Raw genomic sequence first — 16,764 nt, 5'->3', positions numbered from 1 at the left:
CTTTGGGTCTTGCCCTGGAATCTCCTTTCAGATTATGGGAAGTTAGATGGTACCTACCCCTTGGGGATAGGCAGAGAGCTAGGCCAGAAGGCCAGCAGGTGAGGGAGCAGCTGCAGTGCCCTGGCTCTTGCTGGTTCAGATTGCATCCCTATCAGATCCAAAACCTGCACTCAGGAAACTTGTTTATTTAATAGGTTGCTAATTGTATTTTTTGTCTTTTTATACAGTTCATAAGGTTCTCACGGCAAGTATACTGGGGTGGTTTGCCATTCCCTACTCCAGTGGATCTTGTTTTGTCAGAACTCTCCACTATGACCCATCCATCATGGGTGGCCCTACACAGCATGGCTCATAGCTTCACTGAATTATGCAAGCCCTTTGCCACGACAAGGCAGTGATCCCTGAAGGGGATCACAAATGGCATCACTGATGCAATGGACATGAACTTGGGCAAACTTTGGGAGATGGTGAGGGACAGGGAAGCCTGGTGTGCTGCAGACCCTGGGGTTGCAGAGTTGGACACAACTGGGTGACTGAACAGCCACAACAATTGTATTTTTACAATGATTTCCTTCTTCCTCTTCTCTAGTATTTTATAAATTTCCTGTTGAGAATGCCAGATGTAGGTCTGGTCCTCAGGTGGGCTAGGACCAGCTCCCCCACCCTGAGGCCACCTGGCATACTGTGAACAGCAGAGTCAGTGCCAGGATTCCAGGAGGAAGATAAAACTGAAAAAATGCATCCCTTCTCCACCTGGAAACACTCAAAAAGGGGTTTCCTTTTTGTTCTTCTGTTTTTATGAGGGTCACCAGGTCTTTACATTCATTCAGAAATCACATAGCAAAGGAAGCTCATGGACAACATCTTTAGTGACAAATTTTGGCATTTTGATAGCTACCCTCTATAGATCTATTTTTTTCTATTCTTCACCTTATGCTAATAGGGATCAAGCGGGTTTCAAGAAAGGCACAGAACTACTTGATTGACAAACACAAATAGGCTTTTTGCATGGAAGGAAGAAGAGATTTGTCTACTCTTTTAACCAGATAATGTGTTCAAAGAAATCTGCCACTTCCTACCTTTTCTCTTCTTCTCCAATCCCTGAGTCTCTTCCTCTCCAGGATGGCTGGCTGGCTGTCACGGTAGGTGGGACTATATGGGCCAGAGATCATAGAAAACAGAGAATCAGAGACATCTAGAGTTGGGGAAGTCTAGGTCTACAACCATGGTCAGAGTTGAAGACTGCAGGACTCACTGGCTGCAGGCTTGCGGTCGTCAAAGTGTGTGGAGAGTACAGTGGTAACTGACTGTACAACAAAGACTTCTTTAAGTCAAGGTAATTCTAACCTACAAAACAATGGGCATGTTCAACTTCCAAGTGTGCCTGAAAATCAAAGCTAAATGCACAGTCTCATAGAGAAGATACACTGGAGAAGGAAATGGCTACCCACTCCAGTATTCTTGCCTGGAGAATCCCATGAACAGAGGAGCCTGATAGGTTCCCAGTCCATGCGGTTGCAAAAGTCAGACACGACTTAGCAACTAAACCACCATAGGCAAGCCAAAAACTTACCTGTCCAACACATGAAAAGATGCTCAACATGACTAGTCATTAGGGAAATGAAATTCCAAATCACAACGAGGTACCACTTTACACCCATTAGGGTAGCTATTTTTTTTTTTTAAGGTAAAAAATGTTAAGTGTTGGTGAAGGTGTAGAGAAACTGGAACTCTTGCAGTGGATCACTGGTGGCAATGTGAAGTGATACAGCCACTGTTGAGAACTGTTTGGGGGGGGGTGTCCTCAAAAATATCCCCAAAGAATTGAAAACAGGGACTCAAAAACAGATATTTGCACACCCATGTTCAAAGCAGCATTATTCACAATAGGCAAGAAGTGGAAGCAATTCAAGTACCCAGCAAAGGATAAACACAGTGTGGTATACACACACTGTGGAATATTATTCAGTCTTTAAAAGGAAGGAAATTCTGACACATGCTACAATAATGCTATTATGGTGGTACAAAAGTAATCATGGTTTTGCATTGTTGACCTTTGCTGTTTGATACTGGAATACATTCTTCATAAATGTGGTTATGTTAGACATCATTTTAACGCACATTCTCACATTATGTTTTTTCACTAATGACTTATTACTGGCTGTTTATATCTATCTAAGACTAGGGAAATGATGTTAGACAAAAAGCAAATTCAAGCAATTTTCTTTTTTAATTTATTTATTTGTAATTGGAGGATAACTGCTTTACAATATTGTGTTGGTTTCTGCCATACACCAACATGAATCAGCCATAGGTGTACATATGTCCCCTCCCTCTTGAACCTCCCTCCCACCTCCCACAACATCCCACTAGGTTGTCACAGAGCACTGGTTTGAGCTCCCTGAGCCATACAGCAAATTCCCACTGGCTATCCATTTTACATATGGTAGCGTACATGTTTCCACGCTACTCCCTCCATTTGTCCCACTCTCTCCTTCCCCCTCTGTGTCCATAAATCTGTTTTCTGTGTCTGCATCTCCATTGCTGCCCTCCAAATAGCTTCATCAGTACTATCTTTCTAGATTCGACATATATGTGTTAATATACGATATTTGTTTTTCTCTCTCTGACTTACTTCACTCTGTATCATTAGATACACTCTGTATCATTATCCACCTCATTAGAACTGACTCAAATGCATTCCTTTTTATGGTTGAGTAATATTCCATTGTATATACATACCACAGCTTCTTAACCCATTCATCTCTGAATGGACCTCTAGGTTGCTTCCATGTTCCAGCTATTGTAAATAGTGCTGCAAGGAACACTGGGGTACATGTCTTTTTCAGTTATGATTTTCTCAGGGAATATGCCCAGTAGTTGGGATTGTTGGGTCATATGGTAGCTTTATTCCTAGTTTTTTTTTTATCTTTTATTTTTTTAAATTAATTTATTTTAATTGGAGGATAATTACTTTACAATATTGTGGTTTTATTTTTTTAATTTTAAAATCTTTAATTCTTACATGATAGTGGCTATGTCAATCTACTCGAGTGATTTTCTTATTGGAGTAACATGGAAACTTACATTACCATACATAAAGTAGATAGCTAACAGGAATTTGCTGTATGGCTCAGGAAGCTCAAACAGGCACTCTGTATCAACCTAGAGGGGTGGGATGCGGAGGGAGTTGGGAGGGAGGTTCAAAAGGGAGGGGATAAGTGTATATCTATGGCTGACCTGTCCATCCTAAAGGAGATCAGTCCTGGATGTTCATTGGAAGGACTGATGTTGAAGCTGAAACTCCAATACTTTGGCCACCTGATGCGAAGAGCTGATTCATTGGAAAAGACCCTGATGCTGGGAAGGATTGAGGGCAGGAGGAGAAGGGGACGACAGAGGATGAGATGGTTGGATGGCATCACCAACTCGATGGACATGGGTTTGGGTGGACTCCAGGAGTTGGTGATGGACAGGGAGGCCTGGCGTGCTGCAGTTCATGGGGTCACAAAGAGTCGGACATGACTGAGCGACTGAACTGAAATGATGGCTGATTCATGTTGAGGTTTGACAGAAAACAACAAAATTTTGTAAAGCAATTATCCTTCAATTAAAAAAATAAATAAAGTTAAACAGGAAAATAAATGTCAGACACAAAAGGACATGTGTTGTATGGTTCCACTTATATGAGGTACACAGAAGAGCTAAATTCATCAAGTCAGAAAGTACAATAGTGGTTTATAAGAGGTTGAGGGGAGGAGGAAATGGAGTGTTACTGTTTAGTGGGTAGAGTTTCAGTTTTGGAAGATAAAATTTTTCTGGAAACAGATACACAAACACTGAATGTATTCAATGCCACTGAATTGTACACTTAAAAGCACTTAAAATGGTACATTATATGTTATGTATGTTTTATCACACACACAAAAAGAATGTGCCTGCCTAGTAATAAAGACAGATGAAGAGAAGGGACATGGAATAATCCAGCCCCTTAAGGCTCTTTTTCTTATAGCAGAGCTTTGTGTCAGCTTTACATCTAAAATCTGAGCAAATTGGTTTACACAGGCTGTCAGTGCAAGAAAGACTTGGACATGTGACCACAAAAGACTGATTAGTATACCAAATATTGATCATCCAAATATATTTAGACCCATAGAGTTGGAAATTAGCAACTGGCAAATAGAATTTCACACCACATTGGTGTCTGTGAGATGTCAAACACACAAATACAACTGAAAACATTGTAAAGGATGAATTGTTGAAGTCTTTGAATACCAAGCTCAGGACTCTGGACTCAACTTGAATGCTACCATCAAAATGAGCATTAACCCCTCTCCCGACCATGCTACAGGCTGCTGCCCAATGACCGGATATGCCAGAAATCAAGAGGATGTGAAAGGCCAAATGGCTTAGTGCGGGAATGACAGGGCTATGCAAGTCAGGTCACATGGATGGGGAGAGCTTATAAGCCACAAGAAGGACCCCACCATGTTGCAGGTAGGAGCAGAACTGTGGCACACATGCTCACCCAGGCCCTTAGGAAGCTGTAAAGCACGTGCCACTGCTGGGCACTTAGAGTGGCAGGAATCCCTGGGGGCAGACGGACACAAAGATGTCTCCCTGTAGCAGCCACCTAGTTTCTAATGCAAACTCCAGCTGGAACTGGAGCAAAAAGTCCAGTTCTCCTCCACTTTTTAAACCCCTCCCCCAATTCTCTACCCTCAGGGCTCACTAACTGCTCTGCTCTGTTTCCAGTCCCACTGCACCATCAGGCAAAATACCATGGCAACCTGCCCTGAACGGGGAGCTGGGAATGCTGTCTGCTGCTGGTCTGGCTGGGCATTGGGACTGGCCGCTGCTGCTGCAGCTCTTCAGCCTCTCCTCCTTGCCTGCCTCTTCCTCTGGAAGCTAGCCTTTGCCTCTTGCCTGAGCCAGCTGGGCAGACAGCAGGCATCTGGCATACATCCCTGGCTGGACAAACTAGTGGCTACACCTACTGGCCAAAGGATTCCAGGTGGAAAAAAATACTCTGATGGATGGAGGAGAGGTCTGCAGAAATTCAAGAAATGAATAATCCAGATCCACCACTTGGAATGCCAAAGCGCATGCTCAGGTGAGCATGCTGTCTGTTCTCTGCCCCTGTGGATGGCCTGATCCTCCTGGCCACCTGAGGCCTCCTGCTGCTGGACGGTAGGCAAGTGGTGTCATCTGGAGAGGCCACAGGTCACACAGCAGGACATGGGGAAGTGTGCTGACCCCTCCCCAATCCCCAGGTCTGCAATGTGGCATCCTGGAAAAAAAGAAATAAACAGCCCCCCATCCCTGGTCTCTGCTCCCTGTGTGTGGCTTGGTGTATGGAAGTGGAGGAGGGATTCTGATTCTCCAATGAGCTTGCACACTCAGGCTGTGGGATCTTGGCCTTCTTGCTTGCAGGCAGGGCTAAATGACTCTTGTTTTTCCCAAGTAGCAGTGGGGGTGGAGAGTACACCAAGTTTGAAGGCAAGTTGGAGATCTGATGCAAGTGTGGCAGTGATTATCTGAGTAAACGACAAGGAGCAGTCACCTTTGGGCTGGGGTGAGAAAACTTGTTATTGCCTGGTGCAGTGACCTGGAGTTTTATATCCCTAAATGTGAGCCAAGCAAGTCTGGGACAAAGCAACTCACTCCTCCATCCTAATACCTCCAGCCAGGGAAGTTCAGAGGTGTTAAGCTACTGGGTGGTACCCAGACTGTGCAGGTTCCCATAGCCTTTTGGGTTCATTCTGGCCCAATCCCTGGTTTATAACTTTCTCTCCTTTCGTCACCTAACATACTCTGCTAAATCTTCTCAGATCTCCTCTACTCCCAGAAACCTATCCCAAAGCCTTTCTCAGCTAAGCCCAGCCAAGGGTCCTCTCTCTCAGCACCCTGAATGATCTCTGTCACAGGGGCTCTGACAGAGCAGTGCTAACATTTTATTTGAACAAGTGAAGGCATTTTTTAAACTTCTATTTAATATAATCAAGATTTAATACGGGACTTCCCTGGAGATTTAGTGGTTAAGACTTCGCCTTACGATGCAGGGGGTGTGGGTTCAATCCCTGGTCAGGGACCTGAGATCCCACAGGCCTTAGGGCCAAAAACACAAGACATAAAACAACAGCAATATTGTAACAAACTCAGTAGACTTTTAAAATGGTCCACATCAACAAATCTTCAAAAAGAAATTTCATAAACAAGAGGATGTTTTAACATAAAAATGTTGGAATGACAATTTTGGAATTTAAAAAACTGAATGCATTTGACTTCATGAAAAATCACATCATCATTTTTCTCATTTTTAGCCCAGAAGAGTGAAAATTTTATGAAAGATGAGCACCAAGTTGCATTTGGGAACTGAACTACAGGCCTAGACACCAAGTAAATAAAAGCTTGTCTTGGAAGACAGGTGAACACTTCCCCCACATTTGGATGGCACTCTGAAGGTGGTGCTAGCGGTAAAGAATCCATCTACCAATGCAGGAGACATAAAGGACGTGAGTTCAATCCCTGGGCCAGGAAGATTCACTGGAGCAGGGCTTGGCAGCCCACTCTAATATTCTTGCCTGGAGAATCCCATGGATAGAGGAGCCTGGCAGGCTAAAGTCCATAGAGGTCTCAAAGAGTTGGACATCTCAAAGAGTTGAACTCTCAAAGAGTTCATCTCAAGGTTGAAGCAACTTAGCACAGTACACAAAGCACACACTGAAGTTTGCAGAGCTACCTATACATTCTCACTATCCCCTGCCTTGGAGGTCTCATTATTCCCACTTTATCCAAGAGGAAACTGAGGCTCAGAAAAATGAAATCACTTACCCAAAGCCACACAAGTAGGTAAAATCCTAAATCCATGATCTCCTAGGCCTCAGCACAGTGCAACTTAACAAGCATTTATTGAGGACAGACTTCTACTGAGGACAATATTGTTCTGTCAGATGCAAAAATGAAGACGGCACGTCCCACATCCTCACAGAGCTCACGGGGAAGCAAGGAAACTACAGATAACTGGGATTGCATCACCATCTCTCAAGGTTGTTGTGACAAGGAATGATGCAACTTATGAAGGCTCTTAGCATGAGGCCAGGAATCTAGTAGGCATTCAATAAATATTAGTTTCCTCAGTTCCTTTTCATCTTCAAAACATCAAGGATGTGGTAAACAGCCCCACTGCCAACAAGCAAGCGCCCATGCCTCCCAGCCCCACTGCAGTCTTCTTCAGAGCACAAGAAAAGTGCTCGGGAATTGTGTCCCTTAACATTTAGTACAGTTCATCCCTGTCCTTTTGGCCTGTTTCTGAGAGCAAAGGATAAGTGTATCTGGAGGACAAGGTTAGGAAGGGAGGCTCACGGCCAAAGAAAGCTTCTTGGAGGACCAAGAGTCAAGGGCCAGCTTGAGTGAGAAGAGGAAGAGATCTGGTGAGCGGCAAGGGACAGGAATCCTTCACTCCTGGTATGTGAGAAGGCTGAGCAATGGGACAAAAGAGAGCAGATAAAGGGGCCATCATTTAATTTTGTCAGAATGAAAGGGAAGGAGGAGTTGGAACAGAAAACAAGGGGAGTGAGGGAAGTTAGGTGCCTAGGTGAAGGGTCTGAAGCTGAGGATGGAGGTTTGCCAAGTCCTCAAGTCTCTAGTCAGAGAAGGCAATGGCACCCCCACTCTAGTACTCTTGCCTGGAAAATCCCATGGACAGAGGAGCTTGTTAGGCTGCAGTCCATGGGGTCACTAAGAGTCGGACACGACTGAGCGACTTAGCAGCAGCAGCAGCATCAAGTCTCTAGTAAGTTTTCCTGTTGAGACCAGCTACCATATGGGAAAATTCTTGGCAACCTTTCCACTGACAATGCACATAGAAAAGAAAGGCCCTGTTCTGGGTGCCTGATCACATGTGTAGTTTCCATGGAGTCTCACAACTCTGGAGCAAGATGGGTAATACTAGCCCCATTTTACCCATGAAGAAACTGAAGCTCAGAGAGATCAGAAATCTTGCTCAATTCACAGAGCTAGCAAGTGACAGAATGGGAGTGAATGCTTTAAAACCCACACTCTTCTACAAAATTCACACCCTGCTCCAATCAAATTATTTTACTTACCCCATTATCCAGTTAGCAGAAAAGCTATAAGAGACATTTGAGTAAGACTTGAGAAATGAAAATAATGGTGTGAAGATTATTTGAACAGCCCAGATGTGAAACAATATGGGCTCCAACCAAGGTGGCAGTAGTAGAGCTGGAAAAGATAAGACAGATGTGAATGTGAAGCCAGATGACGACTCTGTTTTAGTCTCTTTTGTGAGCTCATCATTTTCTACCCAAATCTCGCCATTCACCAAGGCTTGGTCCTAGGCTTCACACTGTACTGCATCCCTCTACGATCCTCTCACAATCACAGCTGGGCATCTCTATATGTGGACTTCAACCACTGGTGTTCTGCTAAACTAGTTGGGACAGGGGTAGGGGAGGGGATACTAATATGTAGCATTTGCCAACTTCCTTCCTTGCTATAAACACTTTCATTATAACCAATCTGAAGTAACCAATGGTTTGATAACCAGCTTGCAAAATTGCTCAGTATTTAAACAACCGGCTTGCAAGAGCTAATGAGAGCCAGCTCCAGAGCACCTCTGAATCCACTCAGCCCTCTCCTCTAAACTCGAAGTCCACATAGCTGAATAGCCTGCTGCTTACTTGCTCCCTACTCTTGGATGGTTCAATGGCAACTCAAAATTAACATGCCCCAAACTGAAGGCATGATCATTCTTCATAAAACCCCATTTTCTGGGTTCTCCAGAATATAACCCTCTATCTACAAGGATGTGCAAGACAGATCACTGGGAGCCTTTCTGGACGTCTCCTTCTCTATCTCTTTAATCCTCACACTCAGTCTGTCCCCAGATTCTATTGATTTTTCTTCCTCAGTAGCTCTTGAATCATTCTGTGGCCCCTAAGTTATCACCTAAGTCTAAACCACCACTCTAGATCTCTCCACTGGACTGTGGCAATTACCCCTGGACTGGTCTCCTCCTAAGCAATCACAACACTGAAGCTACAGTGATCAGAGGGATCAGTTCATAATGTGAACATGTCATCCCCTGCTTGGAAACATTCAAGGGCAAGACTAAAAGAGGCCTGCAGGCCTCGCCTGTGTGAGGGCTTCAGGTCTCCCTCGCATGTGTGCCTCTCATTCCTCCAGCCACCTGAATACACTGTGTTCCCTTCCACCACAGAGTCATGCATATGCTCTTTCTTCTGTCTCTTCCTTCCCTTATTTGCTAATTAACTCCTATTCATCCTTCATATTTCATCTCATCTCCCTCAGAGAAGCCTTCTCTGACTTCCCTGTCAAATCCCTTATTATATAGGCTCCCCTAGCGTGTCTACATTTGTCTGTAATTATTTGGCTATTATCTGCCTCCTCCATGGGACTATGAGCTCCCTGAGGAGAGACTGGGTCTGGTTTCTAGCACATATTATACCCTCAATAATTCCTGAGGAAAATACTGAATGTGTGAACAAATACATGAATGAATGACTCCACAGAAGAGGCAGCAGAGAACCCCAGAGTGAAGCTACTTGAGTTTGAATCCCAGCTCTGCCACTAACCTAAAGCTCTATGACCTTGGTCCAGTTACCTGTCTCTCTGTGCCCCAGTTTCCATATCTGGAAAACCGAGACAATAAAAAACAGTTGTTATGAGAGTTATGCAGTCCGTGGGCTCGCAAAGAGTCAAACACGATTTAGTGACTAAAACAACAACAATGAGAACTAAATAAGCAAATATTTCTAAAGCACTCAAGCAGTGCTGGGCAAATAAGGTATATAAGTATATAAAGTAAAGTAAAGTGAAATCGCTCAGTCATGTCCAACTCTTTGCGACCCCATGGACTGTAGCCTACCAGGCTCCGAGGAGCCTCTCAGTCCATGGAATTTTCCAGGCTAGAGTACTGGAGTGGGTTGCCGTTTCCTTCTCCAGGGGATCTTCCCAACTCAGGGATCGAACCCAGGTCTCCTGCACTGCAGGCAGACGCTTTACCGTCTGAGCCACCACTTATAAGTATATAAGGTGTTCACACAAGAACACACTTGTTTCCCAGAGAGTTCCAAGATGCCAGACCTCCAGTTTGGCTGTAGGAAGCCCTCAACTTCAGCCTCTTTGGGGAGAGAAGAAAAGCTGAGGTCTGTGGAGCCTAACTGACCTGACTTGACTCCTCCCTCCTTCTCTCCTCCTACTTCAAACCCACCAGGAAGTGCTATCAGCTCTACCTGAGATATAAGCCCCAAATCTGTCTTCCTTGGTTCTCTCACCCCAAGCTAAGTCACCATTGTGATATGCCCACTTTCACTCTTGATCCCTTATAAACCATTCTCCACACCAGCGACCAGACTGAGCCAAAGGGAATGCCAATCAGATCTCATTACTGTCCAGCATAAAGCCCTCTGCAGACTCCTCATCACTCCTAGAGTGAAATCCAAACTCCTCTCCGTGGCTCCCGGGGCACTCTACCACATAGTCCCTGCCTAGCTCCTAGGTCTCATCTCTCAGCCTGCTCCAGCCATACTCAACCACGCTCAATGGCTTCTCAAAGCACTGTGTTCTCTCTTGATCAGGCCCTTTTCAAAACTATGCTTTCTATTGGATCATTTTTTTCCTACCATGGCTTTCACTAGGCTGACTCCTGCTCCTCCTCCAGATCCAGCGCAGTCATTACTTCCTCTGGAAAGCCTTTGTTGCCTCCCCACCTCCTGCCCATGGCTGTGAGGGATGCCCCTCCTCTGTGCTCCCATAGCATCAATTTCTTCTCCATCACAGTATGTGCCACCCTGTTCTATCCCTGCCTGCATACTTGTCTGTAACACATACTCCCATGGCTGCTGAAGCTGCTGAAGGCAGTGACCTGCCCTTGTTCACAGCTGCATGTCTAGCATACAGCACAGGGATTGTCAGAAAATCCTGACTTCACCATTCCCTAGGTAAGTGACCTTGGGTAGGTTCTCTCTGAGCCTGTTTCCTCAGCTGTAAAATGGGAGGGCAATATTTTGCCAAGCTGTCATGAGGATTAAATGAGATAACATACATACAGCACACAACACAGAGAAAGCACTCAATAAATGGCAGCTATTATTGGATTACTGGTCAGAAGAAGAGAGAAAAACAAGTCTCTCCTCCCTGCTAGCCCATATCCACACCCATCCTGCTTCCCCCGCCTGTCTTCAGTCTCTTGAATAAAGCTGGAAAACCTGACCCAGCAAAAATAATCCCCTTCAGTAAACTCTTGGGAGAGAACTATCTTCTGTATCAACAACACACCCTTGGCTCAGCCTCCAGTGGACCAGCCCCAGGTTGGAGGTCTGGCTTTGCTTTTCACCCCATCCAGATATTTATAGTGTAAACTTTGGCTGATGGGGAGGGGCACACAGCCTGTGCCAAGAAACCTCACGAAGGAACTCACACTGGGTCCCCACACAGTAATGCACACACTTCTGGAATGGGAATGAGACGTGAAAATGCTTTGTCAGCTGTGAGATAAAAGAAAGGGATCTTCTCTGCAGTGAGGTGGATATGCAGAGGCTGTGGAGGACTCTCCCAACGCAGAGTGTAGTCTGCTCTGTCTAGCAGAGAAAAGTCTAGTTCAAGCTCCATCTCAAGCTTTCTGTCTTTATGGTGAAAGAAGGGAATAGTTTCAGATGCCCCATCTCCCACTTCTAAACTCCAGCTGAACTGGAACTTCCAATTGACTCCCAACTGCCTCTGTGTTGACATTCAATAAATATGCCCAATGCCTCTTTGACTCAAAATCGGAAAGTTGTCCTCTGATACATGTCACATGTGCATTTTGTCCAATAAATAGGTACCTACTATTTTGCTTTTTCACTTAGCATTATTCTGTACAAATATTTTCTCATAACAGCAGAGTTCAGAAGTTGTCAGATTTCATGACCATATCATAGCTGAATGTACTAAAATAAATAAAAAAAAAACTCACAGTCTGCTTAGCCAAATCTCTATAATTGGCTATTTGGGTCATTTCTATTTGTTGCTATAATAAATAGCAAATAATTAATAGTGCTTTGTATAACTTACTTTGGGAAATTTCTTCTTCTGGATATTTTTTCTCTGGAGGTGAATTCAATTTCAGAAATACTTCAGAAAACATATAAGAAAATCAAAGATCCAAAGGCAGGAATGATTTCCGCCATGGAGAAACAGGCCTACCATTCACTGCCACCTCAAGCCTTGAAGTAGAGCCACAGGGAGAAACTACTTGCATGGCAATAACAGAATGAGACCTTACCACACTCCACCAGAGTCTTCCTTTACGCTGAGAAAAAGCCAAACTCAGAGGGCCCACATAATCCATCTGACCTTTCAAATGAGAGATGAGGACCCTTAGGTGCAATTGTGTGGGCACTGAGAAAATGGCTCTTTCTGGAAATCTCTTGGTCTCAGGTCTTCCACATCAAAATTGAAGCAGGCTACTTGTTTCTCTAAACTAGCATTTGTTGAGTTTATTGGTAGATACTGACAGTTGCCTAACAGCCACTCCCCTCTCCTTTGTACTTGCTAACAGAACATCAGTTTGTTCAGGTAGCTGGTAAAGATCCAGATATGAAAGGATCTTTGCCAGTTCCAGCCCCAGGTTTGAATTATAAGTGGTCTAAACCAATTATCAGTCTAAGAGTGAGCACATGACACAGTTCTGGCTAATGGGATGTACTAGTATCCTGGGAAAGTCTCCTCATCCTGAATAACAGGACAAAATCAGCCAGGGAGGAGAGCTTTGCCCCTTCCTCCTTCTTCCTGCTAGAATGCAAATGCTAGATAGCCAGAGATGCAGCAGGCATTTTGTGACCATGAGGCAACAAGGGTGAAAGCCAATTCACTATGGATTGTGGAGCAGGCAAACACTTGCCTCTAAATTTTTTATTATGTGAAAAAAATAAACTTCTATTTGTTTAAGCCACTATAGGTTGGGTTTTCTGTTACCTGCATCCCAAAGCATATCCAACTGTACCTACCATGCACCCAGCACTTTTTGAAGCACCAGTGAGGTTACCAAAGAAATGGAAAACACACTCCTTTACCTCAGAAAGCTGAGTCTACTTAGGGAGACATACACACACAAAACACACACACACACACACACACACACACACACATGCACCTCACAAATAGCACTATGTGAAATATAAGTAAGTGACCAGATATAAAGGACTCAGGAAACTAATTTAGTCAAGGTATATAGGAAAGGGCCGGAACTAGAAATAAGCACAGCATATCTGAAGAACAGCAAAGACCTGCGTGGATCCTAGAAAGGAAATGGGAGATCTGAGCGGATCTTAAGCTGAGGCTATATTCCGAGGACTGAGAACTGTTCATTTATGAGTCTGGCCATGTTCTAATACTCACTGCAGAACCAATCTGGCTGAAATTCACGGCAAAAGTTATGCTGGAAGAAGATAGATTGGATGGTGTGGTGTAGACTGAGGCTGGTACACTCAAATGGTTGGTAACATTTGAAAGGGACCCAGTGCAAGAGTTAGTCTGAAAGGAGAATAAATAAGGACTTGGTCAGTAATTGAACCTGTAAAAGGAAGAGAGTGGAGTCAGATATCTCCATCCACTATCCAGAGAGAGAGAGAGAGAACACAAGAACTCTCAACAGAGACCAGGAAGTTCAGGAAAGGAGATGAGATTTGACTTTGATCTGTTGAGATGATGGTTGATTAGGCAGATTAATATGTCTATTAGACAATTCCCAAGGCTGAAGCCCCAAATTGGGGTGCAGGGGCAGAAGAGGCAGAATAAAAAGCAACATGATTTGGTCAAGACCACTGTTCCCCAATCTTCAGTCTTCTATATACTACTTTCATGACTTCTGCCACAGGCTTAACACCTATACTACTGTCTTAATATTTTTCTTTAAATAAACTTCCTTTTTTAAAACATCAGCATGGTTCTAAGCAATAATATGCTTGAAAGCACCAATTTTTATGTGCTAATTATATTTTTCTAAAACACCTTAAAAGAAATCCATGGCTATTGAAGTTATATACCACCTGAAAGTATACCATGTACCACCAGTGGCCTGCCCACCATCCTTGGGAAAACACTAGCTCAGACACAAGTCATCAGGGACCTGTTTCAGGAGGGTGGGGGCATTTCTAAGAGCCTAATCTCTGTGCAATGGGCCTCTTGAATCCATCCCTTTCTCTCACATCGGCAATTTGCATTCTTTTCTCGGAAAAAAATCTCTAGCCATCTGGGTCAAGCTGTAGGGGAGAGAGAGATGGAGAAGCAAGGTCCTGACTGTCAGGATGCCTGGGGAGGCTGCTTACTCAGCAGGCATCTCCGGCCACACAAACCAGGTGAAGGCTCTCCTCAACAGCAGTCTGATCACAGAGGGGCCTCAAATCCCCTCATCAGAAGGAAAGATTCCTACAACTTGAGTTAACCAACAAACCCAGAAAGAGGCTAAGTTGCTGCCTTCCTCCTCCCTTTCTTCCCCTCACTCCACCCCCACTCCCCTAGCCCCCTTCCAAATCTGAGCTGGGCTTAGCATAAGAGGAGCATGACTCATAGAAACCAAGGACTGAGCTGGAGAGGTCAGGCTGCCAGGATTCCTCCCAGGCTGATGATGAGCAGACCCAGCAGCTCAGTGCTCAGCTCACGGCAGACTCGGCAGTCTGAAAGCTTTGGGCCTTTAGCGATCACAGGGTGACAAACATTCCCTGAGGGAAGGTCAGGAGACCAGAAAATGGCAAAGAGCCGGAATGAAGGAAAAAATACTGTGCTCATTCAATTCTGGTGGCGTTCAAATCTCGCCTCCCCTAGTGTCTAAAATCTATCAGGCTCTGAGTCCCTGCCTTCATGGTAAAATAATAAAAACAATAAGACAAAGAAGAAATGTTTATAGGAAAATAACTATATGCCAGGTACTGTGCTGGGTGCTTTTCATGTATTATTTCATTTTCACAAAGAACTCATAAGGCAAGTACTCGGACTGAACTCATTTAAGGAATAAGGAAACTGGGAATCAGAGAGGTGAATTGCCCAAGGTGTCCCAGTAAGTGAGAAGGCCTGGATTTAAGCCTAGGCATCTGGTTCCAGTGAAAGTTGCTCGGTCGTGTCCAAGTCTTTGCGACCCCATGGACTATACAGTCCTTGGAATTCTGGTTCCAGAGCCCAAATCCTTAACCATTCTGCCTGTCTTACCCACAAAACCTTCGGAAGAATGTTGACATTAGATACCACTGGCTGGACCAAACACAGATCCTTGAATCAGAGCAGAAAAAGTTGGCCAGCAGCCTAGAAGGTAGCCTGAACTATCTGCCAAATATGGAAGATAGTGACTAACAGAATCACTCAGATTGTCTCTCCTGTGGAATCTGGACATGAGACAAGGACAGGGTCCTCAGTCAGTAATGGGAGCAGAAGCAGACACACGGACAGAGAGACAGCGACCTGAGGCAGAAGCCACGAGGCAGTGTAAGAGCCTTGAGTGAAACAGAAGCTATGAAACAGAGTGAGGGTAGAGGGAAATTATTGCTGCAGCAAGAACAGGAGCTTCTAAATCAAAGAGCATGGGAATTGCAAGTCAGCCATTTAAAATTCTCTCGCCAATGTCCTTACCTTTCTGACACCATTGTCCATCCATCATATCCATCTTGCAAATTTCCAAGCCTCGAACCAAACCAATTATCTACCCTTTCTCTTCCTATCCTAGGACCACTAAGTGCTGCTTGGAGAAAACAGCCCAACTTTGCACGTGGGAAGCATGATAAGTTCATGGTCTCGACTACCCCTGGGCACTCAGTATGACTGGGCAACCTTTCTTTGAGCCTCTGTTGGGTTCTCCCTTCCTTCCATTCTCTCCAGTGGCTCTCTGACTACCATGGCCTCCACTTTCATCCACAAACTTCTAGTCCTGTCATATCCTCCCCACTCAACTTCACAGAAAAAGAGAAGCCACAGGCAGTAATGTTCCATAAGGAAATCTACGAGCTCACTCACCACGTCCATGCTTTCCTCCTTTCCTCTCCAATTCCTCCGGCCTGAGACTGACCCCACTTGTGCTCTGCATTCCATCTCCTCCCACCAACCATCTCAGGAACCTCAATTGTCAATCCTTCCCTTTCCCACCTGTATCTCCCATCTCTACTACTGGCCTCCTCCCCCTCAGCACTGAAGTATACCCTCCCTTCCCCCATAGCCCTCAAGTTATCTGCTCATACTTCTTTTCACAGATAAAACTTCTGGAAGGAGCTGTCTACACTTGCTATCTCCATTTCCTCACTCCCACTCTTCCAGTCAGTGTAATCTGACATCCAGTCCCACTGCTCCACTGAAATTTGTCACCAACCACCTCCCACTGCTACTTGGGAAAAACAAGAGTCATTTAGCCCTCCCATTGTAGTTTCTCAGATCTTCTCTTCTATCAGCCTCTCCAAAGCATCATCACCATTGGCCACAGCTACCATCTTGAAACATTCTCTTATTTTGGCTTCTGAGATGCTGTGCCCTGCCCTGGCTTTTCTCCGCCTTCTCTGGTTGCTGCTCAGCCTCTGCATTGGTCTCTTTAATCTCTATCCATCCCACAAAGGTTGAGAGTGTTCAGGGCTCACTCCTAGGCCTCCTTTTCTTCCCTATGATTTCTCCCTGCATAATCTCCCAAGGTTTCAATGAGCTGATGGGTCTCAAATAAATAATTTCTAGAAATATATATTTATAGCTCCTGAGCCACAGATTCAT

The 16,764-nt window shown here is 44.7% G+C and overlaps 1 protein-coding gene across 1 annotated transcript in view; it reads right to left on the bottom strand.

Annotated features, from left to right (window-relative positions):
• Window positions 1-946: 946 nt before the first annotated feature.
• LOC108634816 overlaps window positions 947-16,764 on the bottom strand; it is a 56,287-nt gene continuing 40,469 nt past the window's right edge. Inside the window, exon 3 of the mRNA XM_018045091.1 lies at window positions 947-1,152. Within this exon, the coding sequence (XP_017900580.1) occupies window positions 1,076-1,152 (77 nt within the window). The 3' untranslated portion in view covers window positions 947-1,075. The remainder of the gene's footprint in view (window positions 1,153-16,764) is intronic.

The sequence above is a fragment of the Capra hircus genome, unplaced genomic scaffold (assembly GCF_001704415.2).
Source record: "Capra hircus breed San Clemente unplaced genomic scaffold, ASM170441v1, whole genome shotgun sequence".
NCBI lineage: Eukaryota > Metazoa > Chordata > Mammalia > Artiodactyla > Bovidae > Capra > Capra hircus.
The sequence above is the reverse complement of the archived record's forward strand: the minus strand, read 5'-3'. Positions and strand labels throughout refer to the sequence as shown.